General features: G+C 55.5%; 2 protein-coding genes across 3 annotated transcripts; one reads left to right on the forward strand and one right to left on the reverse strand.

Annotated features, from left to right (window-relative positions):
• Positions 1–1978: 1978 nt before the first annotated feature.
• Positions 1979–7673, reverse strand: SNCG (synuclein gamma). The gene is made up of 6 exons (XM_079900197.1): positions 7566–7673; positions 6437–6657; positions 5563–5604; positions 5112–5239; positions 2430–2501; positions 1979–2188 (listed from the first exon to the last, which is right to left on the reverse strand). Exons 2-6 carry the CDS (start codon positions 6555–6557, stop codon positions 2168–2170), a joined length of 384 nt encoding a protein of 127 aa, XP_079756323.1. The 5' UTR covers positions 6558–6657; positions 7566–7673; the 3' UTR covers positions 1979–2167.
• On the forward strand, positions 7597–27252 carry MMRN2 (multimerin 2). 2 transcript variants are annotated; one of them, XM_079900195.1, is made up of 7 exons: positions 7597–7865; positions 16266–16394; positions 16482–16588; positions 16688–16768; positions 17515–17679; positions 17867–19648; positions 22527–27252. In XM_079900195.1, the coding sequence occupies exons 1-7, from the start codon at positions 7708–7710 to the stop codon at positions 22910–22912; spliced, it is 2808 nt and encodes a 935-aa protein (XP_079756321.1). In that variant the 5' UTR covers positions 7597–7707; the 3' UTR covers positions 22913–27252. The 2 variants fall into 2 exon arrangements, with proteins under 2 accessions (XP_079756321.1, XP_079756322.1); XM_079900196.1 differs by having other exon boundaries at positions 16688–16720.
• Positions 27253–27298: the final 46 nt, after the last annotated feature.

Consider the following 27298-nt stretch of genomic DNA (forward strand, 5'->3'; position numbering starts at 1 on the left):
CCAAGTGCTACAACTAAGACCCGGCGCAGCCAAAATAAATAAATAAATATTAAAAAATAAAACAAAACTGCCACCTACCGAAAAAAAAAAAAGGGACAGGGTGCCTGACGCTTCTCGGATAAGGAGAGGATGGGGGGAGAGCAGTAACTCCTCTAGGGAAGTCAGGTGCAGCCCCACAGATCCCACAGCACATAATAGGGGGCTTAAAGGCAAAGAGCACTGCAGTGCCCATGGGATGGGGAAGAGGCTACCTGGACCGGGCAGACCTTGTTGTTTGATCACAGGAACTGGCCCTGAATATGGGGGTGAGGGCGGGGGGGCAAGCAGCAGGGACCCTCCCAGGTTCCTTCAGCAGAGGAGAGGGCACTGGTACCCCAGGGGCCGAGTCTAGGTGTCCTCCTCCCCCAGTTACCTGAGAGGGCCCAGCTCCTCCCCGCTTTCTCTCCGGCAAGCCCAGGCCCCAGATGCCCTCCTCCTGGGCACGCACAGGCCTGCTGATGAGCAGTGTCTGAGCCCGGAGCAGGAACACCTGGGACTGCCCGCACCTCTTCCAGACCCTTCATTCCTCCCACGGTAGGGTTTGGGGGCTGCAAGAGCAGCAGCTCACTGCTCCTTTCTGCCTCCTCAGCCGTGGATACCCATGACCGGCAGGCTGGGATACAACGAAGCTCAGCTGTGTTTGACTGGTTCCCAGCCCCCAGGGCTGCCCTTGACCTCTGCTCCCCACCACAGAGGCAGGGTGGGAGGGTGGTGTGGACTCAAGTTTTGGTGCCCACACCCAGGGCTGGAGGGCTGGGGCGAGCCACTTAGATGCTCTGAACCCAAACTGGCTGTCAAAGGAAAGGGAGCCTTGCTCTCTGCTCAGGCACCTCTGACGAGACTCCAGGGCGTGATGCCAATAGCCCTTCGTGTAGGACAACGACCACCCTGGTCCCCGGCTTGTTTTGAAACCTTGGGGGTGGCAGCATCTGCCATAACGCCACTGGAGCCCCCGCAGTCCGGGTGGACGGAGCAGAGCATGGGAATCAGCTGCCTGGCTCTGGAGCGAGGCCACCTGGACTTCTGCCCGGGTCCCAGCTTCCTAGCTTTGTGCCCTGGGGCAAGTTATTTAACTGTTTCTCAGTTCATTTTCAACGAAACTGGGACGTGCCATTTGTTTTGAGGATTAAAGGAGGTAAAGCACTCAGTACAGTGTCCCACACCTGGGAGGAGCTCAACAAATGTTGTTTTTATTCTTTTTCTCTCAAGGCGGAGGCTGGCTCTTCTGCTTCTAAGCTGTTGTGTTTTCTAATGATACTTGACAGAACTCTTCGGTGAAAGGGAAAGCCCAGGTCCAGCTTGGTGGGGAGCTCAAGGCTGGGTGGGACCAGGCGGGAGGAACCCTGGGGTCACGTCCTTCTTCGCAGAGGAGGATGCAAAGAGTCCCTACTATGGGTTTAGACTAACCATCTTTGAAAGTTACCATCTGCTCCAGGGAGGGGCGTTAGGTGTCCCTGTTCCCAGAAGGAACTTTTCCACCAAGGACACACGTGGAGGGAAGGCCCAGGAGGCCCATCCTCACCCTCTGTCGTCAGTGGGGTCCATTCTCAGAGGGTGAGCCAAAGCTCAAAACCTGGGGCATCCCGGCCTCATGCTCCAGCGGACAGTGTGTCCTTGAAGGTGTCTGCCCGAGCCAAAAGCAGGGCTGCCACCTCCATGTGAAAAACCAGTGGGGGTGGCCTGGTTTCAATCCCCGGTCGGGGAACTGAGATCCTGCAAGCCACGCAGCATGGCCGAAAAACAAAAAACAAAAAACGGCAATGGCGGGGTGGCGGTGCAGGGGGACTCCCTGAAGGCAGTGCCCGCTATCAGTAGGTTCCAGAAACGCCCAGGTGTTCCCGTAGCATACCTGGCCCAGCTCCTGTTCCCAGGAGGGCCCAGAGGGCAGCTTCATGAATGAGGCAGCACAGACAGGAGGCCTGAGCAGGTATGCAGTAGGGATTTGAGTTTTATTTGGAATCATTAAAAAAAAAAAATTCATAGCAGCATCGGTGGGGTCAGAAGGACCAGAGGGGGTGAGGGAACAAGGGAGGCAGGTGATGGTGGTGGCGGCAGCATGGGAGGACTAGCCTGTGGGCAGCCAGGGGAGGACGTGGGGACCATGGCCTCCGAGCTCACCTGCAGCCCTCTAATCTCCTCCACTCTTGGTCTGGGAGAGAGAGAGACTTTCACACACAGCTCTGGGGCCCCAGCCCTCAGTGGCCACCCTGGGCGGGGTGGGGACAGGTGTCATCTGTGCCCGTCTGCCCTGAGGGGGCCATCCATGAGGAGACCTCACACTCAGGCTCAGGGGCCTGCAGGTCAAGAGGCTCCCTTGAGGGCTCTGGGGCCCCAGGAGGGAAGCAGCTTGCCCAGGGACCCCCCTGTAACACCAGGAGCCCAGGTCCTACCGCCTCAGCCACTTCCTCTTCCACTTTGGGCGCCTCGTCCTCCTGCGAGGGGGCAGGTTGCTGCAGGTCCTCCTGTGGGAAAGCAAAGGGGATGTGGGACCAGGTGGAGGGCACAGAGTCCCCAGCTCCTTGCATGCAGGGCCTTGGCACCCTGGCCTCAAAGATGAGCAGAGGCCCTCATCATCTTGCTCTATGTGGAGGGCTGGAGGTGACGGAGGTATGAGGGCCAGACTGACCTTGGAGGTGATAGAGCCTCACGTAAGGATTCACAGCGGGGGCTCTGCCTGATGATGCCAAGGCCTGCCGGGGGTACCAAGTACCCTTGAGCCCAGCTTCACCCCCAAAAGCAGATGCTGAGTCACTGACAGTCCCTGGTTGGGCCTCCTCCATGAGGAAGCCCAGTGAGGTGGAGTGGGCAGTGGCCCCTGAAGCACTAGGCCTGATCCCACCCTCAGCGTTCCTGAATCACATGATCACATACCCTTGTCCTCCTGTGACCCCAAAGAGCCCTAGGAGGAGGTGCATGCTATCACCATTCACATGGGGACCCTATGCCTAGAGAGGCCAGGTATCCAGCTTAAGGTCTCGGAGGTCAAAGCAGTGAGGCTTGCAGGGATCAGGTCTGGCTTGCTCCAGGCCCAACCCTATCCCAGTAGCATGAGTGCCACCCACTTTCCTTCTCCCTGCCTCCTGGATGGGCACTGGGCTCAGGCAGGTCTGGCTGGAACCAGCAGCGGTTATACGGTCCTCTCCCACTTCCTGTCTCCTTCTATCCACCTCTACCCGGCCAGGCGCTTGCCTGAGATGGCGGCCTGCCTGGGGGTGGTCGTGTGAAGCTGGTAGGCTGGGCCAGACTGGGTGATCAGCTTGGACACTAGTCTCAGCTCCGACCTCTGGAGGGTCCTGCCACCTCTCTGTTACCATGGGGCCATCCTGCCCCTTGGTGGACTGGGGCAGCCAGAGTTGGGGCAGGCTCTCCAGGCAAAGGACAGGTGGCCGCCTACCTAGTCCTGCTGCCCCAGGGTGGGGGCATGAGGCCAGTGGCATGAATGGTCAGACAGACTGGCAGTGCTGCATCCTTCTACGGTTCACTGGAGGGTGAGTCACGGCTGGTTTTTGGGTGTCACCAGGAAATGTCTTCCTTGGGGTAGCTCCACGGGCTCACCAGCCCTCCTCCAAAGTCAGAGAGGAGTGCCCAGGCTTCTGCTCAGAGGTGCAGCGGCAGCCTGGCCCCATCCCAAGGCCTCTTTTGCTGGGGGATGGGGGAGGGAGGGGCCTGGGATCTCCTGGGGTACATTTGGGTAGTGCCCAGAGGCACTGATGATGTAGTCACCTCCCTTTGTCGGGTGCTCACCACGAGCAAGGCGAAGCTGCTTCATGGGGGCCATTTCCCTGCATCATCTCAGCCCAGTGAAATGGATACTCTCAGCCCCACCCTCCCCCCACCCCAGGCATTTTACAGCTGAAAACATGGAGGCCCCGAGAGGTCGAGTAGCTTCCCAAGGTCACAGAGCTAGGACGAGGCAGAGCTGGGAACCAGGAGCAAGGGCACCTGCCTGTTCCTAGGATCCGGAGACCTTGTGCTGGCCCTGGAAACAGACGCCTTGGTGCTGCCCCCAGAGCCAGGGGCAGGGTGACCCCCCACCCTTCCACCCACCCACTCCCTGGAGCAGGGATTCTTAGTGCTGGGTGCCTGGGACTCTACAGGCCCCTCGGGGCCTGTGCCAGGTAGGAGAGCTTTCTAAAGCACAGCCTCGTACAGAGCTGAGACGGCACATCTCTGGAATAGGAAAACCTCCTGCCCACAATGCTCCCACCATGATCTCCCGATCTCCTGCTCAGAGTCTCCCTTTCAGAGCACAGTCTCGGGACCCAGGCTGCCCAGAGAATTGCAGGCTCACTCAGACTAGCCATGGGACCTTGATTACCATATCTCTCTGGGCCTCATTTCCACACCCTGTCTCATGGGATTTGGGGCCAAAGAAATGAGTTAGTAGGTGTAAAATGCTTCAAGCAGAGTCTTTCTGTGGTGGGTTCTGGGACAGTTCTCCCAGCCAGCCTCCACCCCCTGGGAGTGCTCCCCTGCTCCTGTGCTCTCTGTTGCCCGGCGCGCGTGCGTGCGCGCGCACACATACACACACACACGGGCACACTCACACCAGGCACGCACACACGCACGCTCGCAAAGGTGGAGGCAGAGGGTGTGGTCAGAACCCTCACTCTTTTTCCGTCACCAGGGGGCGCTGCTTCCCTGCTGCTCCTCGGAGGAGGAGGCCCTGCCCCGCCAGGCCCGGAGGGAGGCTGGACACTGGGTTGGCGGTGACCCGGCAGCTCTGAGCTGGTGTCCACTGCCCGTGGGAGGCCGCCCGTCACCACTCGGGGCCCTCAGGACCCCGCTTTCGCTAGTGGAATGGGGTGTCTCCTAAATGCTGAGCGCCGTCAGGAGAATGTGGTTTTGAGCCTCATTCCAACTGGGCCCCACACAGCTCTGCTCACAGGGGTGGTCGTGATGATTCCAGGACTTAATGGATGTGACAACACCAAACGCAGACCAGGGCCCCTGAGTCTCCATTCCCCTGCATGTCAGTGGGGTGATAGTGCCTCCTCCCCAGCTGGCCTCCCTGGGGCCCAGGGGAAAGGATGGGACAGGTCTGAGGGCCAGGGCTGGGGACCAGGTCTCACCTTGCGCACCACTCTGGAGGTGATCGCGATGTTCTCTGCTTCCTCTACGGTCTTGGTGGCCACGGTGTTGACACTGGAGACCACGGCCTCGCTCACGGCGTTGGCGTGCTCCTTGGTCTTCTCAGCCACTGTGGGAGGAATCTGGCTGGCTTTGGCCCTGACCCCACCCCACCCAGGCCTGGCCTTCCCGTCAGGCCAGAGCAGCCCCTTTCCCAGGGCGCTCAAAACGCTGGCTCTACTGGAGCCCTTAGGCTGTCCCCTTTCTGACTCCAGGGGAGCTCTGACGACGATGGGGGCAGTCCACCCTGGGTCTAGCCCCAGATTCTGGAGAAATCTGGGTCCGTATACAGCAGGGGGGAAAGGAGGTGCCTGGGCTTGGGCCTTTAGCACCAGGGTGCAAAAGTCCCTGCACGTCCTAGCCTCCATGTCCCCGGGTACTGGGGCTCCTCACCTGAGGTCACACTCTGCACAACACCTTCCTTGGTCTTGGCTCCTGTGGAGGAAGTGGAGATGTCAGCCCAGTCCCACTCCTGGTGTTGGGAGTGGGGGAGTGGGCCAGGCAAACACACCACAGAACAGCTGGACAAGCTGCAGGGTCAGTGGGAGGTAAGGATGGTGTCTGGGGGCCGGCCATCCTTTCAAAGGCCACTTCCTGCTGTGTCTGGAGGAAGGGGACGGATGGGAAGTGGACAGGACAGGATGGGGGGACGAGAGAGACCAGGCCTGAGGTAGGGTCTGGACCTCATGTGGGTATGGCCTGGGCCTCGGAAGCAGCGCAGGACAGGGTCAACGAGAGCTGAGTCATCGGCTCAGCCTCCTCTTCGGAAGGAGCTGACGGGGGTGGGGTGCACGGGAGGCTGGACAGAACACTGAGGGCTGGTCTCATCTCGCCTGACGCGCCCCTTCCCTCTGGGCAGGGTGGGTGCCCGTGGCCTGGCTGCTGAGCCCCTGCTTGCTCAGTCCGCGGGGCTCCAGGCTCAGTGTGGCTTCTTACCCGAGTTAGGGGGCCTGTGGGTGATGCTGGGCGGGGGCGCTGGTGTGCGCTGGTGTGTGCATCTGTGTGCACACAAACAGGTGTGTCTGAGGGCTAAGTGCCTCCCTTGCTGTTCTGTCCCAGAGGCCCCTGGGGCCCTGAGGAGGCCAAACAGACAATGGGGTGTGCGGGAGAGTGGCGGTCCTCCAGGGCTGGGAGACCCTGACTCAACTGCCACGTCCTCATCCCTCTCAAAACGCCTCCCAGGGGCTGGGGGATAAAGTCAGGCCCAGGTAACTGAGCAGCCACCAAGCTGCCCTGCCCCGCCAGGCCCTGCCACGCCCAAACTCACCCACATACATGACGCCCTCCTTGGTCTTCTCAGCAGCCTCTGTCACCCCCTGCTTGGTCTTCTCCACGGCGCCCACCACACCCTCCTTGGCGATGGAGAAGCCCTTCTTGAAGACATCCATGGCTGTGGGCAGGGACGGGGGCCTGACTCCCCAGGCGAACTGTGACTGGAGCTGGCTCGAGTGCTGCCGCAGCTGCTGTCCCTACTGCTGCCTCTTATTGCTGCCAATGAAATAATGATGATGCAGCGGCGGCTGATGGGAGCCCAGCCAGCCCAGGGGTGGGGGCGGGGAAGGAGGGAGGGAGGAAGCAGGCTCGCCGCCCCCTTCTCCCAGGGTTCCCGAGCCCCTGCTGGCTCAACCCTCCCCTCCTGTCCCCTGCCCTCCCTGGAGGGGCCACAGAGGGCCGGACACATCCTTATCCATCACTGCCCTTCATTCATTTGCCGCCCTGCGCACCCACAGGGGCAGCCTTGACTGGGTGCTCCCAGGCCTGGGGCTGTTGTATCTGTGTACATCTGGGGCAGAGAGGGGTCACAGAGGGGGGCAGGCACAGAGAGGGGAGGTGCCTCTGTTTACCAGCGTCCCAGGTAGGGCAGGGGTCAGGACCAAGCCGGTCTGTCAGGCAAGAGTGGCCAACCTCCCAGACTGGCCTGGGCTACCCAACTTCTCACCAGCACCACGGATGCCCCCATCCTGGGGCTCAGGCAAGTCCAGGTTGGGGAGCTGAGCCACAAAGAGCTGACCCAGGCCCTGGCCCCAGCTACAGACTGTGCGACCCTAGGACAGCTCCTTTGTCCTTCTGAGCCTCCACCCGTCTGCTGGCTCCCACTGCCCAGTGGTGAGAGGTGCTGAGTAGGCACGAGTGCCCCCCACTTCCTGGCCACCAGCGTGGATGGGCAGCAGGTTCCCTGAGGCTGATCCGACCGCTTCCTGCTGCCCCGCCTCTGTGCTGGTGCAGTTCTCCTGATTCCCATGGGGACACGCTTGGTGGAGCTACCTCCCCCCGTGTCTCCCGCACCCCCAGTGTCCCAGACCCGCGTCCTCCCAGGGCACACGGGAACTGGCCTGCGTTGTTGGCTGCCCCTGTGGGGACCAGGCCGAGGGTGAGGGGGGCCGGACGAGACTCACCGGGTGGGCCGGCCCAGGCTACTTCCTCTCTTTGTTGTCCCCGTGCTTTTTTTTTCCTTCTGAGACTTAACTTGAAGACAACGTCACCAGCGCTGGTAGTTTCTGGAGTCACCCACAGAGGCTGAGTCCGCCCCAAGCCAAGATGATCCTGACACTGCTGCTCAGCGTCGGGGGGCCCCTGGGCTGGGGGCTGCTGGGGGCCTGGGCCCAGGTCCCCAGTACCAGGTTCTCCGATCCACACAGCCCCAGGCCACCTGGGGTCTGGAGGGCAGAGGCTGAGGACAGGGACCCCGTCAGACGGTAAGGAGGGCCTGGACCTGGGGGAGGAAGTGGTACAGGATCTGAGTCCCAGCTCAGCCAAAGCAGGGACTCTCTGGACTTCAGTTACCCATACGTGAAATGGGCTCATACTACCTACCTGCTGGACCAGCTGTGAGGCTGAATGAGGTGCTAGGTGGCAGGCTCCCCTTTAGGAGGCCACCCCCAGCCGGCCCGGACTGGGTACCCCAGGGCCCAGCCTAAGGACCACAGGAAGTTCCCCGCCTACCCATGGCAGGGAAGGGGCCTGGAGGTTGGACAGGGCGGGAGCACTCTATGCCATTGACCACCGGGGTGCTGAGGGGCTGGGGTTCTGGAAGTTTCTAGCTGACCTGGGAGTGGCTCCTATTCTTCGAAGTAAGTCAGTTCTGAAAGCTGAGCCCAGTTGAGGCTGGCGCGGCCTAAGCCACAGAAGACAGATGCTCCTGGGGACTGGACTTGGATCTGAGCGCCCAGGGGGACCGGCATGGGCCCTCATCTTGGCCCTAACAGTCGAGCAGTGAGCAGACAGGGTGCCCTGCTCTATTTCAGGAACGAAAAGGAGGCTGTGGCACCCAGCGAGCTCTGCTTCGGCAGCCCTCTGGAAATGGGCGGAATGGTGTTATGGCTAGACCAGGACACCCTTTTCCAGCCTTTCTGTGTGTCCAGGGCCAGGGATCCTCCTGCTGATAAGGTGCTGGGAATGCGGGTCCCTCCTCAGGGTACCCCTCAGGCAGAGCAGCAGGTGCCATTTATCGGACCCATCCCTGGGCTGGGCATCTTGCCACGTGTTACCTCAATCCTCCTTACAGCCCCGGTTACAGAGGAGCCTGGGGCTCAGAGAGGCTAAGCAGCTGGCTAAGGTCACACAGCTGAGGAGAGCTAGAACCAGGATCTGAGTCTGACTCTAGAGATCATACTCTGGTCCCAGTCCCAGGGGTGCCTATTCCCCCCTCCCCCTCTCCGCCCAAACCAGACTTGGTTGAGGGCATCTATAAGGATTTGGAGGGTGAGAGGGGCCAATTTACGAGTCTCCCGTCTGGCTGGCCGAGATTCACCGTCACGTGGGCCTGGCCCAAACCTTCCTGGGACAGTTCTCATACAGCTCTGACACTTCAAGGTGAATGTGTTTGTTAGACACTTGCCCGAAAGCAGATCTGACCAGGGAGAGGCAGGAGGGTGAGAGCAAGCGAGTGTGCACTGCCGCTAGGTGATGGAGGGGCGGGCCATGTGGGAGGAGAGGGGAGAAGTTGGCCTGGAGAGACCCCCTTTCCTGCACCATTCCCAGTTCTGCTCAGAGCTGGGAGGTGCACATGGCTCTTGGTGGGGGAACCCAGTCACCCAGCTCTGATTTCAGGACCAAGGATCCAGCCTTCCCTCCCCAAAGCCCCCAACTCCAAGCCCCTGTCTCTGGGTGGCCGGCCTCCCTCTGATGAAAGGGAGTATGAGGGGCCCAAGCGGCTGGGCAGGAGGTAGGAGATGCTTCTCTTTCTCCCCCACTCCCACCCCGGGGCTGTGGGGAGAGACTGCGTTCCATTAGCCCCAGGGAGGGTGGGTCTCCGGACTGCTCAAGACCTGAGGGGGTCACTCAGCCATGGCCTGGTGGTCTCAGTGTGTGCAGGTGTGTGTGCAAGGGTACCCTGGCCCGGGAACACCCAGGCAGGAGTCCCAAGCCCTGGTCCCAGGAACCTCCAGGGGGTCCCATCGGGCCTGCTGGTCTCCTGCCTACAACCCAAAAGCTGCAGCCCCCACAGGTCAAGCCCAGGTTGTCGAGGCCTCCGGAGGGTCTGGTGAGAAAGGAAGGAAGCGCCGCGCGGCTTCCTCAGGCTGATTGCTTCCCGTGTTCCCGTGAGGGGAGAGGCGGAAACGCAGCCCCAGCCCTGCTCCTGCTATGGGGAAGGGGAGGCGGACAGGCTCTCCACAGCCAAGCAGGGGCACCACACCACCCACGCCACCCGCCACGAGCCTGGCGGGCCTGCCCCCTGGCTGCCAGAGCCAGGGCCCTGCCCTGCATTTGCCCCTCATACCTGTATCCAGGGCCTGGGGGCCAGGGTAGGCCCTGGACACAGACCCAGATAAGATGCCTTGTGGACTTCCCTGGTGGCACAGTGTCTAAGACTCTGCGCTCCCAACGTAGGGCACCTGGGTTCGATCCCTGGTCAGGGAACTAGATCCCACATGCATGCTGCAGCTAAGAGTTCGTGTACCGCAACTAAGGAGCCTGCGAGCCCCACCTAAGACCCGGCGCAACCAAATAAATAAAGATAAATAAATTTAAAAGAAAAAAAAAAAGACCCTTTGAAAGGAGAAGCTCGAACAAAACAATGTGGTGCTGGATGCCAGGTCTCAGGATGCGGGAGGGACATGGCTGGTGCTTCCTAGGTCACCCAGGAGCCCGTGGGGCTGGGCCCAGTGAGCCAGCAACGTGGGTATTCGGGCTTTGTGGGGAAGAGGCTCTTTCTTTGATCCCAGGCTTTCGTGGGGGTGGGGAGAGCAGGAGGTTAGGACGTGGGTTCCTCAGACACATGAGCGCTTCCCAGGCAGGACTGAGCCTGCTGAGGGGACTGAGCTTAAGACCCAGGCAAGGTGCTCCATCTCCACATTGTTGTGACAGTACTGCAAGGTCGCCCCTGTTCTCTCCACTTTACATGTTGTGAGGCTCAGAGGGGTGGGGTCGCCACCAGGGGCCACACAGCTCCTAAGTGATGGGTCAGGCCCACATCGGCTGGGCTGCAAATCCCAGGTGTCCTCAGTTCTGTCTCCCCTAAGAGGGGTGGGAGTGTAGGAGCCGCTCCTCCCAGCAGCCCAGCTGGCCCCGGTCACCAGCATCAGTGTCTCCACAAGGAGCGTTTGCAACTTTTGCAGCTGGGAGCTTGTGGCCCAGAGGAGTCACGCATATCTCTGGAGGTCACACAGGAGCAGAGTGGAGCCCAGACCGCTGGTCTCCGGGCCAAGCTGTACCTCCTGCACCTGTATCTGTTCTCCAAGGCACAGGGCCCTGAGCACTAACAGGGAAGAGCCCCACTGGCGTGAGCTATGCTCAGGGATGGACACCAAGTGGGCCTTGGGCTCCTCTGTGGCTCAGAGACCAAGCCCGGCAAACTTCTCCCATGGAGTCATCACAATCACAGCCGCATCCAGGACCTCAGAGAGCCAGCATGCTAAGAACACAACTTCCTTCCACAGAAAGACTTAAAGGGCAGTCGGAGGTACGTTTTACTGGCTGGTTAAGAGGCACTTAAGTGTCCCAATGGGCCATAGCGGCAGCACATTTATAATTCAGGAGGCTCAGGCTAACAGTCCATTCCCTGCCAGAGGCTTTCTCTGCCTTCCTTATAGCTTCTCCTCACGGAGGGGCTGGGAGTGGGAGTCTTCTCCACACTTTCAGGACTGGAAGAAGGGCCTTGCTCAAGGTCACCCTGAGTCCAGGGACAGGGAAGGGAGGAGAGCCCAGGCCTCCCAGTTCCTATTAGAAGCTCCAAGGGGGGCAGCAGACTCTTTCCTGCCTGGGGCAGGAGGGCATCAGAGGCCATGTCAGAGGCCCAGGACAGGCCCAAAGCAGGCTGGAGACCCTCACGCTCATTTCTAGGCTGGCACCTGCCTCTCAGTAGACCACTGGGAGATGAGAGTGCCAAGAGGGCCAGGGCCCGAGGCCAGGAGGCAGTGAGAACAATGGGGCGCTTCAGCGAGCTGGGCCGGGGGCTCAGTGTACCAGCGAGAAACCGCCAGGAGCCGGAGGAAACCAAAGCAAAGGTCAGGAATGTTCCCAGGCTTCTGGGCCAGCAGCCTGTACTGTGCCAAGGGAGGGGAGCGTGGGCAGGGAGAACGGCGGCTGCTGGAGCCTGAGGTTTGGGCAGGTCAGGAGAGAAAGTTCCTGGGCAGGAAGGGTGGGCGGCACTGCTTCCAGTTCTAGGAACCCGAGGTGGAAAGTCCCGGTCACTCCCTGCAGGCTAGCCCAGACCCGGTGCTCCCAGGGTACAGGCCTCCTGGACCCTCTGCAGCCGTTCAGAGGGCACGCGACAAGCAGAACTTAGTTTACAGCGGGTGTTTCTCAGCCTTGCACTATTGACATTGCCAAATACACCTGGGGCGAATCCCCTCTCCTCCCAACACACGCCCCGTTGAGAACAACTGGTTTACAGAAATAACTTCTCTCTAGGTCTGAGCATGTTCCAGGAATTTCCATGGGGCCCAGGGCAAGGTGCGGGCTGCAGTCGCTGATCCTTGAAACAGTCTGTGCAGGTGGCCACCTTGCCCCCCGGCCCTAACCTCTGGGCCCAGCACTTTCACAGTCCCCTATTTCTGTGTTGAGTGCACATCCTTTGCTTCCATCCTGATTTTCACATGTCCCTTTTACCATTTACTAGTCCCTCGGGGATGTACGGGTCTCTTCCGGGTCTCTGTTCCCACTGACTGGCTTGACAAATCTTGTGCCAACGTCCCACTGTTTTCTGGATTGATTTTATTTTTTGGGCCACACCCGCACAGCTTGTGGGATCTTAGTTCCCAGACCAGGGATTGAACCCGCACCCTCGGCATCAAAAGCGCAGGGTCTTAACCGCTGGACCACCGGGGAATTCACGTCCCACTGTTTTCATTCCTTGGCATTAGAGTCAGTCATAACAGTTAGATGAAGAACTCCTCATTCGTTGTCTTCCAAAATGTTCTTACCTGTTCATCTGCATTTTCTCTTCCAGATAGAAATTATTTTATTTTTAAGTTTCGTTTTTATTAGTTATACACACACATAAGCAGGGCTTGGAAAACTCTGGCATGGTGGGTCAAATCTGGCTCCCCACCTGTTTTATAAATAAAATTTTATTAGAATGCAGCCATGCCCATTATTTACATCCTGTCAGTGTCGGCTTTCCTGCTACAATGGCCAAATTGAGTAGATGTAACAGTCTGTATGTCCTGGAAAGCCTATGCGTCCTTTTTCCTCCCTGCACATTTCTGGTTTTCCCTGAAATAAACAATTGTCTTTGTTTTAGTTTTTTTCCTTTTGCTTAGTTTTTTTTCTTTTTTTTTTCCTTTTGCTTAGTGTCTTTGTCACCGTTCAATTCCAAACTCTCAGCCAGTTGTCCACATCTGCTCTCCACCTTCATTCCTGTCAGGCGTTTGACCACCTGTGTCTTCTTGGAGACGCCTCTCTGATCCTCCAGCCATGCTCTAGGCTGGACCATTGCTCACTCACCCCCTGCCTGTCATTGTCCTGGGGTCTCCCTTTACCTCCTTTCTGTGCTGGAACTCTTGTTTCCTGATGCCATGATTTCCTGTTTCTTGGTGTTCTCTCTTGTTTTGGTGGAACATTTCTGGCACAGTGGTCCTCAATCCTGGGCTATGCCTTAGAATGACCCAGAGAGCGTTAAAATGCAGAAGACCAGGCCTTAATCCCAGAGAATCTCCTTTAACTGGCCTGGGGTGGGGCCTGTAGGCTCACATTTTTAAAGTGCCACAGGACGCTTCTGATGTGAAGGTCTGATGGCAAGATTGCAAACCACTGCTCTAGTTGCTCCCTGATGAGGGTCCTGGGGAGGGAAATGCTTTGAAATCAATCTGGCTTGTTGAAAATGTCTTAATTTTGTGCTCCTTAAATTGATAATTAGGCTGGGTATAGGATTCTAAATTGGAAATAATTTTCCTTCAGTATTTTGAAGGTGATTCTCCACTATGTTTTAGTGTCTGGTACTGCGGTTGAGAGGTTCAAGGCTATTCTATTTACTGATATGTGTGTGTGTGTGTGTGTGTGTGTGTGTGTGTGTGAGAGAGTGTGTGTGTGTGTGTGTGTGTGTGTGCGCGCGCACGTGCTGGGGAGGGGCTTGATTTTTTTCTCTGGAAAGTGTAGAATCATTCTCATTCCCAGAGTTCCAAAATTTCACAACGATGTGCTTTGCTGTGCGTTTATTTTCATTGTATTGTGGGTAACTAGTGGGCCCTTTGAATCTGAAATTCCACGTCCTTCTCTTCTGGACTATTCATTTGGTTGTTTTCATCAGTGATTCCCTCCCTCTGTTCTCTCTTTCTGGAACTCCTATTGTTTGGATGTTGGATTCCCAACACTGGTCCTCTATTTTTCTGATCTTTTCTGTCCTATTTTCCATCTCTGTTTGCTCTTCTTTTAGGGAAATTTCTTTAACTTTACCCTTTAACATTTCTATTAAATTTCTCTTGCATTTCTACCATTATAGTTTTAATTTCCAAGGGTTCTTTTTTGTTCTCTCAGTGTTCTGCCCCCATTTTTAAAGTGGCTTCTTTTTCTTGTTTCTGGAACGCAGTAAGTTCTCTTATCAGTCTGGGAATATTAATGCAAATCTGGGGGGAAGTTCTTTTCTCCCTGCACAGTCTTGGTTTTCTTCAAGTTGATTTTCTTACATTTGCTCGTTTTGACCTCCCACTTTTGTAAGAGATTTTCCTCAGGGGTCATCATTGGATGTCTGGCCGCTTAAGAGTAGAGAGGCTGGGAAGCTGATTGGAAGCTGGGTGGATGGGTGATCTGTTTTGTTATAGGATGCTCTGCTGGGCTAGTTCACTGGGGGGAACCCCTGGTGTCAGCGTCTTTAAGTTTTTCCCCTCAAGTGGGGTCAATTTTCTGAGAAGCTTTTTCAGTCTGCAGCCAAGAGGGTAAAGGCCAGCTGCCAGGCTTCTGGGAGCCAAGTGGGAAGGCAGGCTGCGTGGTCTCAGCACTCAAAATAGATAGAGTCACTCAATCCCCCTCAACTCACCCCACTGCCGTCCCCAGCAGTATCCCTGTGTGATGGTACCTGGTGGGCCCGGGGCAGAGATCAGCTCCAGAGAATTAAATCGCAGCCTGAGAGCCACTCAATCACCAAGGGCCCTGAACATCGCCTCCCAACATCTCACAAATGTGGTCCTTTCTCCTGAAATCCACCACCATGGTCCAGTCAGTCCACGCTGCCATTATCTCCCACCTAGACCCCTGACACCACCACCTACATCTTGCCCCCTCCCATCCTTTCTGTACCCAGGAACCAGGGTGGCTCTTCCATGTCACCTCCCTGCTTAAGCTCCTCCACGGCTCCGCATGCCTTCAGGATGGAGCCCTGTCCTCAGGGGGCCCTCAAGCCCTGCACGGTCTGGCTTCTCCTTACCCCCATCGCCTCTCCTTGGCAGCCCTCTCCGCGCTCCCAGCCTCCGCAACTCAGTGGGGCCACATACCTCTGTCACAGCTCCCAGTGCTTCACCTCATTCCCTCCATGTGAGATGCAGCCTAATCATCCCCTCCTCCCCAAAGTCTCCCCAGGTCCTAGCACCTATCACACCATCTGAGACCACCCACTCTCCCTTGGGACCCTGAAGAGAAGGTCTGAGCCTCCACATTGGCACTGAGCCGGAGCCCAGCACCCGCTCTCACCAGGTGCTACATCGAACAGAGCCATGGAGGTCATTACCACTTGCAACGCTGGAGAGCTCTGCTCCGAGAGCTGACGGCGTGGAGAAGGGCCTTCTGACCTCTTGCTGAGGGCATCAGCTCTGCCCCCAGATCTGTGAGCTGGGGCTCTGCCAGCAGTGAGCAGCCCTCCACCCTGGATGCACGGCAGCACACGCTGGTGGAGGGCACAGGAGGCAGGGTGACCTCCCGGGTGTTCAGGATGCCGAGTGTGACCCCACACCACTCGTTACAACCTCAGTGTGGGTGGCCTTTTCCACAGAAGGAACTGCTCGGCCTGGCTGCCTTCCCCTACAACTGTCTGAGAGTCCATTTCCACAATGGCCATGATGGGGCACGACCAGAGCAGGCGCCCTCCCCGCAGCCGGGTCTCCGGTGAGGAAGGATGTGGGTGGTAATGGGAATGGGGCAGGCTGCCAGGGCCGCCAGAGCGGGCAGGACAGCAGTGTTCACTGGGCACTTGGGAAGAGCCAGGCACTTGATACTCCTTTGTCCACTTGGAGGAGAGTATTATGATCTCCATCGTGTAGATGGGAAACGAAAACTCCCTAAGTGCCTCACTCGAGGTCACACAACCAGAAAATGTGAAGGATTCGAACCCAGGACTCTCCAGCCCCAGCAGCACCACGCTGCCTCCCTGGCACCAGGAGAAACAGAGATCCCTTCCTGACTCTGGTGGTAACTCTGTGATTGCGGGGGGCGGGGCTCCTGAGCCTCTCTGTGCTGACCCGGGAGTGAGGGGCGCTTCCTGGAAGGCCACGGAGCAGGTGCCCTTGCAGGCGGGGTCTGTGGGGCTTTTGCTCTGGAGCAGAGGAATGGATAATGCAGAGCGCTCCCTTCTCAGGCTAATGGATTCCAGAATCCCCCAGACTGGGTAGGGCAGAGAGGCAGGGGCGGTGGAGGGGGCGGGGCGCTCGGCACTGGCTCCCTGCTGACCTCTAGCAGTGGGGGGCCTGGGTGTGGCTCAGCAGCCCTCTCTTCTGGCTTTTTTCCAGTAACTGGTGTCCCTACCAGAAGTCCAGGCTGGTCACCTTCGTAGCTGCTTGCAAAACAGAGAAATTCCTCGTCCACTCACAGCAGCCATGTCCACACGGGGCTCCAGACTGCCAGAAAGTGAAAGTCATGTGAGTCGGGGTGCAGCAGGGTGGGCTATTCGTCCAGGCCCTGTGCCGGCTCCCCCTAGAGTCGCTGAGCCAGCCGTCTTCCCACAGGTACCGCGTGGCCCACAAGCCGGTGTACCAGGTCAAGCAGAAGGTGCTGGCCTCCGTGGCATGGAGGTGCTGCCCGGGCTTTGTGGGACCCGACTGCCAGCACCACGGTAGGGTTCCCTGTGATCCCCCTTCCCCCTTGACCTCTGACCCCAGAGGTCATGCAGCCCCTCTGACCTCTGGTGTCAACATCTGATGCTTCTCTGCAGATCCCAGGGCGATTCCTGAGCCTGAAGATCCAGGTGATAGCCTCCAGGAGCCTTGGGATGGGCCAGTTGACTTTGAACCTGGTATGCTGCTTTCCTGGAAGGAACAGGACGGACAGGCGGGAAGAAAGAACCCATGTGCCCAGGGCTCTTCTCCTCTGATAGGGTAGTGCCATTTCAGAGAAGCTATGTCCCCAGAATCAGCAGGGGTCCCTCTGTGGCCCTGTGTCACCCTGCCCCCACACCAAGGCAGCCAGGTTCCAGGGCCCTCAGTGACTTGCCTGCTGGCCAAGCACACGCACCCTTTCCCTTGACCCCATTTTCTGGGAAGGACAGCTTCATCCGGCACCCTCCTTGCCCCCTGAACTGCATAAGCTCCCATGTCCTGGGAGAAGCCTCCCCACAGTCCCCCTAACCAGGGCCAGGAAGTCATGCTGTCCCTGGTGATGATCAGCACAGCAGAACCACCAAGTGACACCACTGGTGAGGCTTTCAAGGCCGGGCCATAGTTGGGATGGGGAATAAGTTTCATCATGCGGTGAACTCCTATCTATTGACAAGGGCTGACTAGAATGATGTCGAGAAGCCGTGCCCCTGTGACTGAGGAGGAAAGTGTGCCACGGTGGATTAGTCATGTCTGCTGTGGGTTTAGAGGGCAGGGTGAGGGCTCACTTGCCATGCATTTGCCCTTCTGGAGTTAAAGGCTTCTAAGCTCCTGCTCAGAGGACATCAGGACACAGCTCCCTGTTTCAATCCCCAAATTTCCTCTCTGCACCTCATGTTCTGCCCAGGCCTGGGAAGTTAGACACTTATGTCTCATGTGTATTCAGGCCACCGGGATGCAGACATCAGCGACATGGTGGAGCAGCAGGAACGCCGGCTGGGAGATCTCCAGAATGACATTCACCAGGTGGCAGACAGCCTCCCAGGCCTATGGAAGGCCCTGGCAAGCAACCTCACAGTGGCAATAACTGAGGCAAATCAGACAGAGCTTGGTGAGTGGCAGGTTCCATGGGCTGAGGAAGAGCCCAGTCACATCCTAGGGGATGAGTGGGAGGGCGAGCAGGAAGGCCCATACCTCAGAGCCCCCCCCCACACCCCCCCCACCCCGCCTCCTCAGTCACCCCCTGGGGAGGCTGTCTGCTCCCGAAGGGCTTGTGTAAACACGTGCATCTGTTGTAGAGTTTCCCGGCAGATCCTTGGAGCAAGTGCTACTGCCCCACATCAACACCTTCCTGCAAGGACATCTCAGCCCCATGTGGAGAAGCTTCAACCAAAGCCTGCACAGCCTCTCCCAGGCCATAAGAAACTTATCTCTTGATGTGGAGGCCAACCGACAGGCCCTCAAGAGGGTCCAGGAGAGCTCTGTGGCCAGAGCTGACTTCCAGGATCTTGGTGCCAAATTTGAGACCAAGGTCCAGGAGAACACCCAGAGGGTGGGCCAGCTACGGCAGGATGTGGAGGGCCACCTGCATGCCCAGCACCTGTCCCTGCACCAGTCCCTCTTGGAGGTCCAGGCCGATGTGGACACCAAGCTGAAGAAGCTCCTTAAGGCCCAGGAGTCCCCGGGGGTCAATGGCAGCCTGGTCCTGGTGGCAGCAGGGGCAGCAGCGAGGCCGGAACCAGAGAGCCTGCAGGCCAGGCTGGGTCAGCTGCAGAGGAACCTCTCTGCACTGCATGTGACCACTGCCCACAGGGAAGAGGAGTTACAGGGCACCCTCGCAGACATGAAGGCCACCCTCGCCCAGCACGTGGATGAGATCAAGGAGCTGTATTTGGAATCCGATGACACCTACGAACAGATCAACAAGGTAGAGCGGCAGGTGCAGGAGCTTCAGGTGAACCACACAGCTCTGCGCGAGCTGCGGGTGATCCTGATGGAGAAGTCACTGATCATGGAGGAGAACAAGGAGGACATGGAGCGGCAGCTCCTGGAGCTCAACCTCACCCTCCAGCACCTGCAGGGCGGCCACGCGGACCTCATCAAGTACGTCAAGGACTGCAACTGCCAGAAACTCTACTTTGACCTGGATGTCATCCGGGAGGGCCAGCGGGACACCACGCGTGCCCTGGAAGAGACCCAGGTGAGCCTGGACGAGCGGCGCCAGCGGGACGGCTCCTCCCTGCAGGCCCTGAGCAGCACGGTGGCTGCCCTGTCGCTGGCGGTGGATGCGCACCAGGCGGCGGCCGAGCGGGCGCGGGCCGACGCTGCACGGCTCCGGAGTCAGCTGCGCACGCTGGGCAGCGAGGTGAGTGCGCTGCGGGCCGCCGAGGGCGAGATGCGACGCGAGATCCGCCGGCTGCACGGATCCTTCGCGGCCCTGCTGGAGGACGCGCTGCGGCACGAGGCCGTGCTGGCCGCCCTCTTCGGGGAGGAAGTGATGGAAGACATGTCCGAGGAGGCGCCCAGCCCGCTGCCCCTGCGCTACGAGCAGATCCGCACCGCCCTGCTGGACGCGGCCAGCGGGCTGCAGGAGCAGGCCGTCGGCTGGGACGCGCTGGCCGCCCGGGTGACAGCCCTGGAACGGGCCTCGGGGACCAGCGGGCAGGCCGAGCGCCTGGAGCCCAATCGGGACGCGTCGCCAGCGGCGGCCGGCGGGCCGGATCTGGCTGGGCTAGTGCAGGAGCTCCAGCGCCTGAGCTCCCGCATGGAAAGCGTGGGCGAGTGCTGCGAGGCTTCCTGGGCCTCCTCCTTCAACAGCTCCCTCGAGGGCCTTCGCGGGGAGCTCTCCACCACCGAGCACGGCTTGCAGCGGCACCAGCGCCTCTTCCACAGCCTCTTTGGGAACTTTAAAGAACTCTTGGTAGCCAACATCAGCCTGGACCTGGGGAAGCTGCAGGCCATACTGAGCAGGAAAGGGAAGAAGCAGCAGAAAGGTCTGGAAGCTCCCAGGAGGAGGGAACAGAAGCAAGTGGAGTCTTTGGAGGATGCGCATGTCAAAGGGCCGGTGCTCTGGGATGCAGGTGAGTTGTCCAGCCTGGGAAGGAGGCTGGGGGAGTCTAAGACTGTGCTCTCTGCCAACAGCGCTTCTGCCTCAGAGGGGGCCGGGGTGAAAGAGAGCAGGATGGCCATCAGTCACCACTACTCAGGACTGGCTTTGCCCTTAACCCACCTTCTATTTAGGACTAGGGAGGGGCCCCTTAAGCCACCTGGAGTATTAGGAGGTAGAAGTCACATGACTGAACTGTCAGTGAGCAGGCAGAGCCCAGCACGGAGATGCTTGAGGCTCCTATATACACCAGTGGTTGCCCGCCACTCTTAACTGTAGAGCAGGGAGGGGGGATGCCTCTCTCTCCTCCATAACGACACCCTCAAATCCCTCCAGCTCAGCTCTTCGCCCAACCCCGCTTCACTCCCCATGTTTCTTTAAGCTTTCCCCTGTATACAAGTGAGTGTGTGGATCGGGGCTGGTGTCCTCTGCCATGGGCAGCACCCCACGAGAGGTGAATACAGGGGAAAGCCATGGGCCCCAAAAGGAGCTCGTTCTGCTAACATAGTGGACCCATGCTGCTGCTCTGAGCCAGGTCCCCCACAATGTCTTTCTTGGGCTTTGCCATGTTGAATTATCACAACAGCTCAATGACGCGTTATCACTGCTGCCATCTTACCTGAAACAGGGTTAGTCAGGCAACCGTCCTGCTCACACATCTAGTAAGCGGCACAGAGGAACCCAGTCTGGCTGTCTCTAGGGAGCTGGCTCTTCGCCCGTGAAAGGCCCTTGACTGGCCTCTGCAGGGCCCTGGGAAGCTGCCTCTGAGGCTGAAGGGATGAGCAGCTAGCCTTCCCAGCCCCTCCCTGAGTATGGCCCTGAAAAGTGGACCCCTACACTCTGTGCCTCAAGTGACTCTACCCTGCCAGAGAGGCTGGCCTTGGAGCTACGGCCGCCTTCTCACCCAGACCTGGGGCTGAAGTACAAGGCCGCCATCTGGGCCGTCTATATCCTCGTGTAGCCTGGCACGTGGGCAGTCCGAGGCCTTGCTGAGGATCCCACCGCAAGCCTGCCCTGCTCCCACTCACTCCTCCCTATGGCCCTGAGGCCAGTGTCTCCCTGGGAGCGGTGGACATGGCACAGGCTCTAGCACCACTTACGTGTCTCAATTTCTTCCTCTGTAAAATGGAGAACCACTACCTTCATCAAAGGGTTGTCAGGAAGACTAGCAGATACATTTACCAAAAACCTAGCACAAGGCTTAACCTTTAGTAGAAACCAGTCAATGTTTCCCCATTTCTCCAGCATTTTCAGGGCTGAGGCTGTATCTACCTACACTCTTACATCTTTTTCTCCCTTGTGAGTGGTGCAAGGCCTCAACTGCCTGATAGTTTAGGTATCTGGGTTTACCACTGCAATATTTTGTTACTTAAAAAAATGTTTTTCCTTAAAAGTAAAAATCCCCCCTTATTTGTCTTATGGGAAGGCCAAAGGGCTTGACTCCGCGCCCTGCAGGGAAGACCACTCTCAGTCCGCCTGCTGGCAAATCAGTGAAGCACAACCCTTCCACCAAAGAGCACGTCGGGCCCCTGGCTGGCCGTGGCGCTCCACAGAGGGCACGCTAGGCCGGCCTTGCTTCGGCGGGGTGAGCGCGCCACCTCCTGGGTGCTGGGGTAACTGCAGAGCCAGTCTTTCTCACACAGATGGGAATCCCAGCTATTCGGAACTAATTCTCAGAAAATCTTCCAGAACTAGAGAAAAGCAAAATTTTGTCATTCACGAGGTTGCTGTTGGACCGGGAGCCAAAGAGCGGAGGCTCTAGTTCTGGGACCAAGGTCACTCACTGCTATGCAAATTGCTCCTCTTTTAGGCCTTGGTTTCATCCCGAGAAGTGGGGAGCTTGGTCTCAACAGAGAGGGGTGTGTGTGGGGGGGGCACAGAGAGCCCACAGCTTGAGGGAGCAACAAGGGAGCACGTGAGGAACATGACCTCATCAGTGCCGAGGCCAAGGTCGTGGCCGGAGCCCAGCAGGACTCAGCCTTCCCATCCCATCTCCTGGCCAGGCAGCCCGGCTGGCTCCTTCCTCTACACTGAGCGTCTTCTCTCGCTCCAGGCCTGTGCGTGGGCCTGGCGGGCCGCTCGCCTGTGTTCTCTGTTTCATCCTCCTTAGATTGGCCAAAGTGCTTCAGGTGGGAAGAGTACCAGAGGTCAGGAGATCCACAGCTCCCAGCTTGGTCATGTGTGTCGTCTGGGGCAAGCTTTCCCTTTCTGGGCCTGTTTCCCCCTCTGTAATCCCAGGGCTCTGAGCAACATTTTGAAAACATTAAAATGACCAGCTTGAAAAGACTTTTCTTCCCTGGTCCCACCTGCGTTTTCCTTCTCTCCCTAGGGTCCTGTGCTAAACATCCAGTAGGAGCTACCCTTCATTCCTTAATTACCTCACCAGGGTTAGCATTACTACTTTGCAGATAGGTAATATTTTCTCTCTTTCCCCTGGAATCTCAAGATCCCTAGCAGGTGGCAGGAATCTGGGAGTCAGAGACCTGGGTTCCAGTCCCCGCCTGCCACTGATAAGCCATCTAGCCTCGGATGCAAGTTAACCATGCAAGACTCAAAGTCTCCTCAATCAGGGTACTTATCTCTCAAGGATGTTGGAAAGAAGGATCAAACAAGAAAGTGCTTTGTTAAAATGTACACCAGTAGAGACAACAGACTTGTATTTTCCTTTCTCTCAACTAGTGAAATACTGAGAATTGGCCAGTTAGCTCCCAAGATACATTGCTACTAGGAATATCTGGGGTATCTAGAAATGGGACCTATTTCTAATGTTAAGAAGGCGAGGAAGGCAGGTATAATTTTCCACCTGAGGGAGTGAGGGGCTGAGCCACTAACACTTTCCTCCTGCATTCCAGGCTCCCCTGTGGCCTTCTACGCCAGCTTTTCAGAAGGGACAGATGCTCTGCAGACAGTGAAGTTCAACACTACTTACATCAACATCGGCAGCAGCTACTTCCCTGAACATGGCTATTTTCGAGCCTCTGAGCGTGGGGTCTATCTATTTGCAGTGAGCATTGAATTCGGCCCAGGGCCAGGCACCGGGCAGCTGGTGTTTGGAGGTCACCGTCGGACCCCTGTCTATACCACCAAGGAGCAGAGGGGTGGGAGCCCAGCAACGACCTTTGCCATGGCTGAGCTGCAAAAGGGTGAGAGAGTATGGTTTGAGCTAACCCAGGGATCAATAATGAAGAGAAGCCCTCCAGGCACTGCATTCGGGGGCTTCCTGATATTCAAAACCTGAGTACAAGGCACAGCTCTGACCAGACATTGTGGACTTATCCAGCTCACCTTGGCCTGGGGCTCAGGCCAGGGTTGGTCTGGAGACCATGCAGTTGGTCTAGCTCTTCCCTGGAAACCTTCTGCAAAGACAACGTGGTATTTGTGACCTCCCTCTAGACGCACTGGGTCTGGCTGTTTTTTAACGATGAGAAGGACTGGAATGCTTCTCTCCGGGCAAGACTTGGTCCGGGGACATGTGAACCTTGGGTTGGCGTGCCTTCCGAGGCGGCATGGCTTGGATTCCAACTCTTGGCCGTACCCTGTGTTCTATAGCTTCTTTGGTGTTTTGCTCCTCCTGTGGTTGGAAACTTCCATATAACACTTTAAACCTTTCTCCTGCTTCCTCTTCTCCTTCATCTTATGCTAGAAAATCATTCTTTCCTAGAAAGAATATGTTTAAATGGAAGTGACATTTTGGCCAATACTGGAAGCCAGTCTGCATGCACTGCAGGACAGTAGGAGAAAACCAACCTGTTTTGGTATCTGTCAGTCAACAATGGAGACAAAGACCTGGTTGAGCTAACCAAGCGAAACAAACTTAGTATCTTTTCCTTAGTTTCAGTCCTTCCTTGAATTTATCTGTAACTTTAATTTGACTTCTTTTTCTCCTTGTCTCATGCTGGGTAAAGCCCAAGACATGCCAAACACGAACTAAAATGTGTATAGCCTTCACCTTTTTTGCTTCCTCCAATAGCTTATGACCACCCTAGTTCTTATTAGCATTTCTAACCAGGAAGGGAGCTGAGGGAAGAGAAGGAAGACTAAAAATCTCCCTCAACAATTATCAACTTTGGAATAAAGTGAAGTCCTTCAGATCTCTGCCTGGTTTGCAGAGCAAACCAGGATGGCGAGCAAAAGGATTTGGTAAAGTAGGTAGAAATTTGGGACAAAATCAAACTATTTAGTATGTGATTTTCATTACTCCAGGCCATATGTGACTTCACAATTCCAGTTAATCCTACATAAAACACTCAGAGGCTTCCCCAGTATCCACAAGAATACTGGCTTAGACAGTACGGCTTACAGTTGTGGTTATTCCTACAATACCAATACATGGTTTTCAAAAACTTACAGGTCCTGACGCAAACAGGCTTGAGAAAGCAGTCATCTACTTGTCAGGAAACATTTTTATTTTGGTAGTAGGTATTCAGTATTTGTTGAATATACCTCTCTCCATACGAAAATCAGATTGGTCTGGGTGACGAAAAAGGACAGAGTTGGTTGTCAGGGTTCCCAGCCCTTCTCATTGTTTCCCTGGGCTCATGGATTCAAAGAATTGTCCCTTAGAATTTATTTACCACTAAGCTTGGTGTGCTTGAGGTGCTAAAATATTCGTGTTAAAAGGAACAATATGCCGGGCCACTCTGCCATTGATGGTTGACCTTGGGGTAAATCACGACCTCTCTTGAACATCTCCATCTGTAGTATGAGGTGGTTAGTCTAACAGCTCTAAGTATCCTGGTATTTTATTTTCTTGACCACAGGTTTGGCTCTTGCCTACCTGCCCTTCCCTCTGGCCGGGGCCTCCTGCCCGGTACGGCTCAGCTACAAGACCAATCCTGACCCAAGGCGTGATGTATCTGGGCCACTCCTGACCAAAGGTTGGAAAGCCAGTACCAGGTCACCCTTGCTGCTAGAAAGACAACACTGTGTCTTCTTTCTGCTCAGTCCTGCTATTACTGGTCAGGCTGTGCTGATGACTAAATGGAAACATGCGGGTAAATATAGTCTTAGCATTTAAGACTTTCATTTGGAATTTACTGCATATAATAAGCAGAGTGAACTGATCTCCTCTATAAGGGGCACATGTCTTGCAACCCTCATATGGCTAGTGCTATTCAATAGGGAGGTTATAAATGAAAGTGCTAACTGGTAAACTGGCCAGCAACATGGATAAGTCACTCCAGAATTTTCCGGGGTGAGAACTAGAGAGACAACGGTTCTTTTAAATAGGGTGCTTTCATTGCAAATTTTACAAAACCTTAATATCAAGTTTAAGTGTAAATTTTCTGTTTAAACACTTCAATAACTAGGACCCCAGATTAACAAGAATTCTGACATTCATTTGATAGATTTCTTATCTCCATTAATATCTCTGGGTGGAGAATCTGTTTGAGTGCGCTGTTACCCAGGCGTCCAGAACAAGACAATGACTGAGCACAGAGTGGTATCAGACTTTCCCAAACCCAATGGAAAAAAAATACACACAAAAATACTCCAAAATATCATTGGAAAACAACAAAGAGTACCATAAGCAGGTCAGGAAATTTTAGTAATTCCTGGAAAACAGGAAGTAGAAGGGAACAAGCAGAAAATGAAACAGCAATAGGAAATCATAACTCAAAACATTTGAGAGATGGGAGTGATTTCAGGGGAGCTCAAACTCAAACTCAGCCCCTAACACACCCGGAGGGGTCCGTGGAGGAGAGGCAGTCAAGGCAGTGGGCAGTCAGTCCCAGCTGCCCCTTGTCTGAGCTAAGCAGCAGGCAGCAGTGGCCTCTGTTTTGAGCTAGAGCGGTGCCCGTCAATCCCGAGCTCTCAGTTACAGGGCAGCTACTGACACTTGGAGGTAAGAACCTCCCACACCCAGAAGACACGTGTAACCTTATCACAATCCAGACTCCCAGGAGTGAATCTAGAGCTGTGCCTCCACAAACTAGTACATGTCAAAATAACTCCCTATTTCAGAAACACCGTGAAGAGGATATATGGTCTATAAAAAATGCTTCTCAAAACTCCCCTTTCCTCTCATACTCTGAAGCTCCTCTGGTCTCCCATGATGTTTCTCTCGAAAACATCACCAACTCCTCTCCCAGCTCTAGCCTAAGCACCATTCCTCTATCCTCCTTCATCAAGGAAGTTCCCCCAAACCTAGCCCAACAATGACAAAACTCTTTTCTGGGGAAGGGGAAAGGTACACAAGCAGAGTGAGGAAAGCCTGAATCCTCTCGAGTAGGTAAGAAGAGAGCAAAGCATTACTTATTTTTGCTCTAACAGCTAGTCCCATCACTCCTTGATAAAAACAGGAAGCTGAGGAACACAGAACTGGGGTGAGCAGGGGTTGACGAATACACAGATGAGCAACTACTCCAAACTGCTAAACATCTGTGGGAAACTAGTCTCATGGACAAGAGGTTCCAAACTGAAAACTTTGGAATATGTAAATCTCTAGAAAGAATACAGGAAACTGGAAATGTAAATTGATTATTTGCCACCCAGATCCTGGTTTCCAAATATCATCCTCCCTAAAAGGAACCAAAGTGCCTTGGAGAAATGGCTGACCCAATGGCAGGGGCAAGGAAAGTACCAGATGAGCTTGGAACACCTTCATGTGCCCCAAAGTGAGAAGTGCTCAAAAATGATGGGCACGCGTCAAAAGGACTCAGGCGCCACCTTGATGAACTCCCAGTAGCCAAGTCTAGGTCAATTTGAGCCTCAAAACAAAAAATGACCTAATTGACTATAACTTATTGAATAAGAGTCCATACTGATAATAAAAAATAAACGAGAACAGAAGACTTATTCCTTGTAGCAGAATGCCAATTAATAAATGTAAATGTAATAACGGAATCAGAAAATCACCACTTTGTAACCACTGATTCAGGTAGAAGTTATCAATGGATGCTAAAACAGTCTCAAAGTATCTCTGGTAACATACTAATTACAAAGGGAAAACAGTAACTTCACAGTAGGGAAACTAGGTGAGTATCAACTTAAACAAACAATCGACAATGACACCATCAGTAATGAGACACACTGCCGCTGTGGCCTCCTGGTGGGATGCCCTGAGGACACAAACATCATGTCCCCAAAATCACTGGCCTTTACTCTAGAAAATGTTGGTACCGAAAGAGACAAAGCTGGAGAACTGTTTCAGATTAAAGGAGAATAAGGAGACAGGACACCTAAATGCAATGCGAGATTCTAGGCAGACTCTGGACCAGGAAAATGTGCTCAAGGACTTTATTGGAACAACTAGCAAAACTTGAATAAGGTCTTCAGACTATGGTATTGCTGATAATTGTTATGGTATATTAACTTTCCTGATTTTGAAAATTGTACATAATTGGTAATATTAACTACCTGAAGTATTCAGGGGTAAAGAGGCCTGAGCTCTGTAATTTACTCCAACTAGTTCAGAAAAAAGTATGTGTATGTATGTGTTTGTACAGAGACATTCCAAGATGAGCCTTTGTAATTCTTGAATACACACAGAATGACAAAGCAACTGTGACAAAATGTAAGTTTATGAATCTGGATGAAGGGTAAACGGCATTCTTTATACTATTTTTGCAACTTTTCTGGAAGTTTGAAGTTTTTTCAAAATACAAATAAAGTTAAAATAAAA

The sequence above is a fragment of the Stenella coeruleoalba genome (assembly GCF_951394435.1).
Source record: "Stenella coeruleoalba genome assembly, chromosome: 16".
Classification (NCBI taxonomy): Eukaryota; Metazoa; Chordata; class Mammalia; order Artiodactyla; family Delphinidae; genus Stenella; species Stenella coeruleoalba.

What these genes read in the sequence shown, in the direction of transcription:
- MMRN2 (XM_079900195.1), top strand. Translation starts at nt 7,708, where the DNA reads ATGATCCTGACACTGCTGCTCAGCGTCGGGGGGCCCCTGGGCTGGGGG. An exon ending in GCCAGTTGACTTTGAACCTG is followed by an intron (nt 16,769 to 17,514) that starts GTATGCTGCTTT and finishes ATGTGTATTCAG; the next exon opens with GCCACCGGGATGCAGACATC. An exon ending in GGCAAATCAGACAGAGCTTG is followed by an intron (nt 17,680 to 17,866) that starts GTGAGTGGCAGG and finishes CATCTGTTGTAG; the next exon opens with AGTTTCCCGGCAGATCCTTG.
- SNCG (XM_079900197.1), bottom strand. Translation starts at nt 6,557, where the DNA reads ATGGATGTCTTCAAGAAGGGCTTCTCCATCGCCAAGGAGGGTGTGGTG. An exon ending in GGAGGGCGTCATGTATGTGG is followed by an intron (nt 5,605 to 6,436) that starts GTGAGTTTGGGC and finishes CTTCCTCCACAG; the next exon opens with GAGCCAAGACCAAGGAAGGT. An exon ending in AAGAGGAAGTGGCTGAGGCG is followed by an intron (nt 2,189 to 2,429) that starts GTAGGACCTGGG and finishes TCTCTCTCCCAG; the next exon opens with ACCAAGAGTGGAGGAGATTA.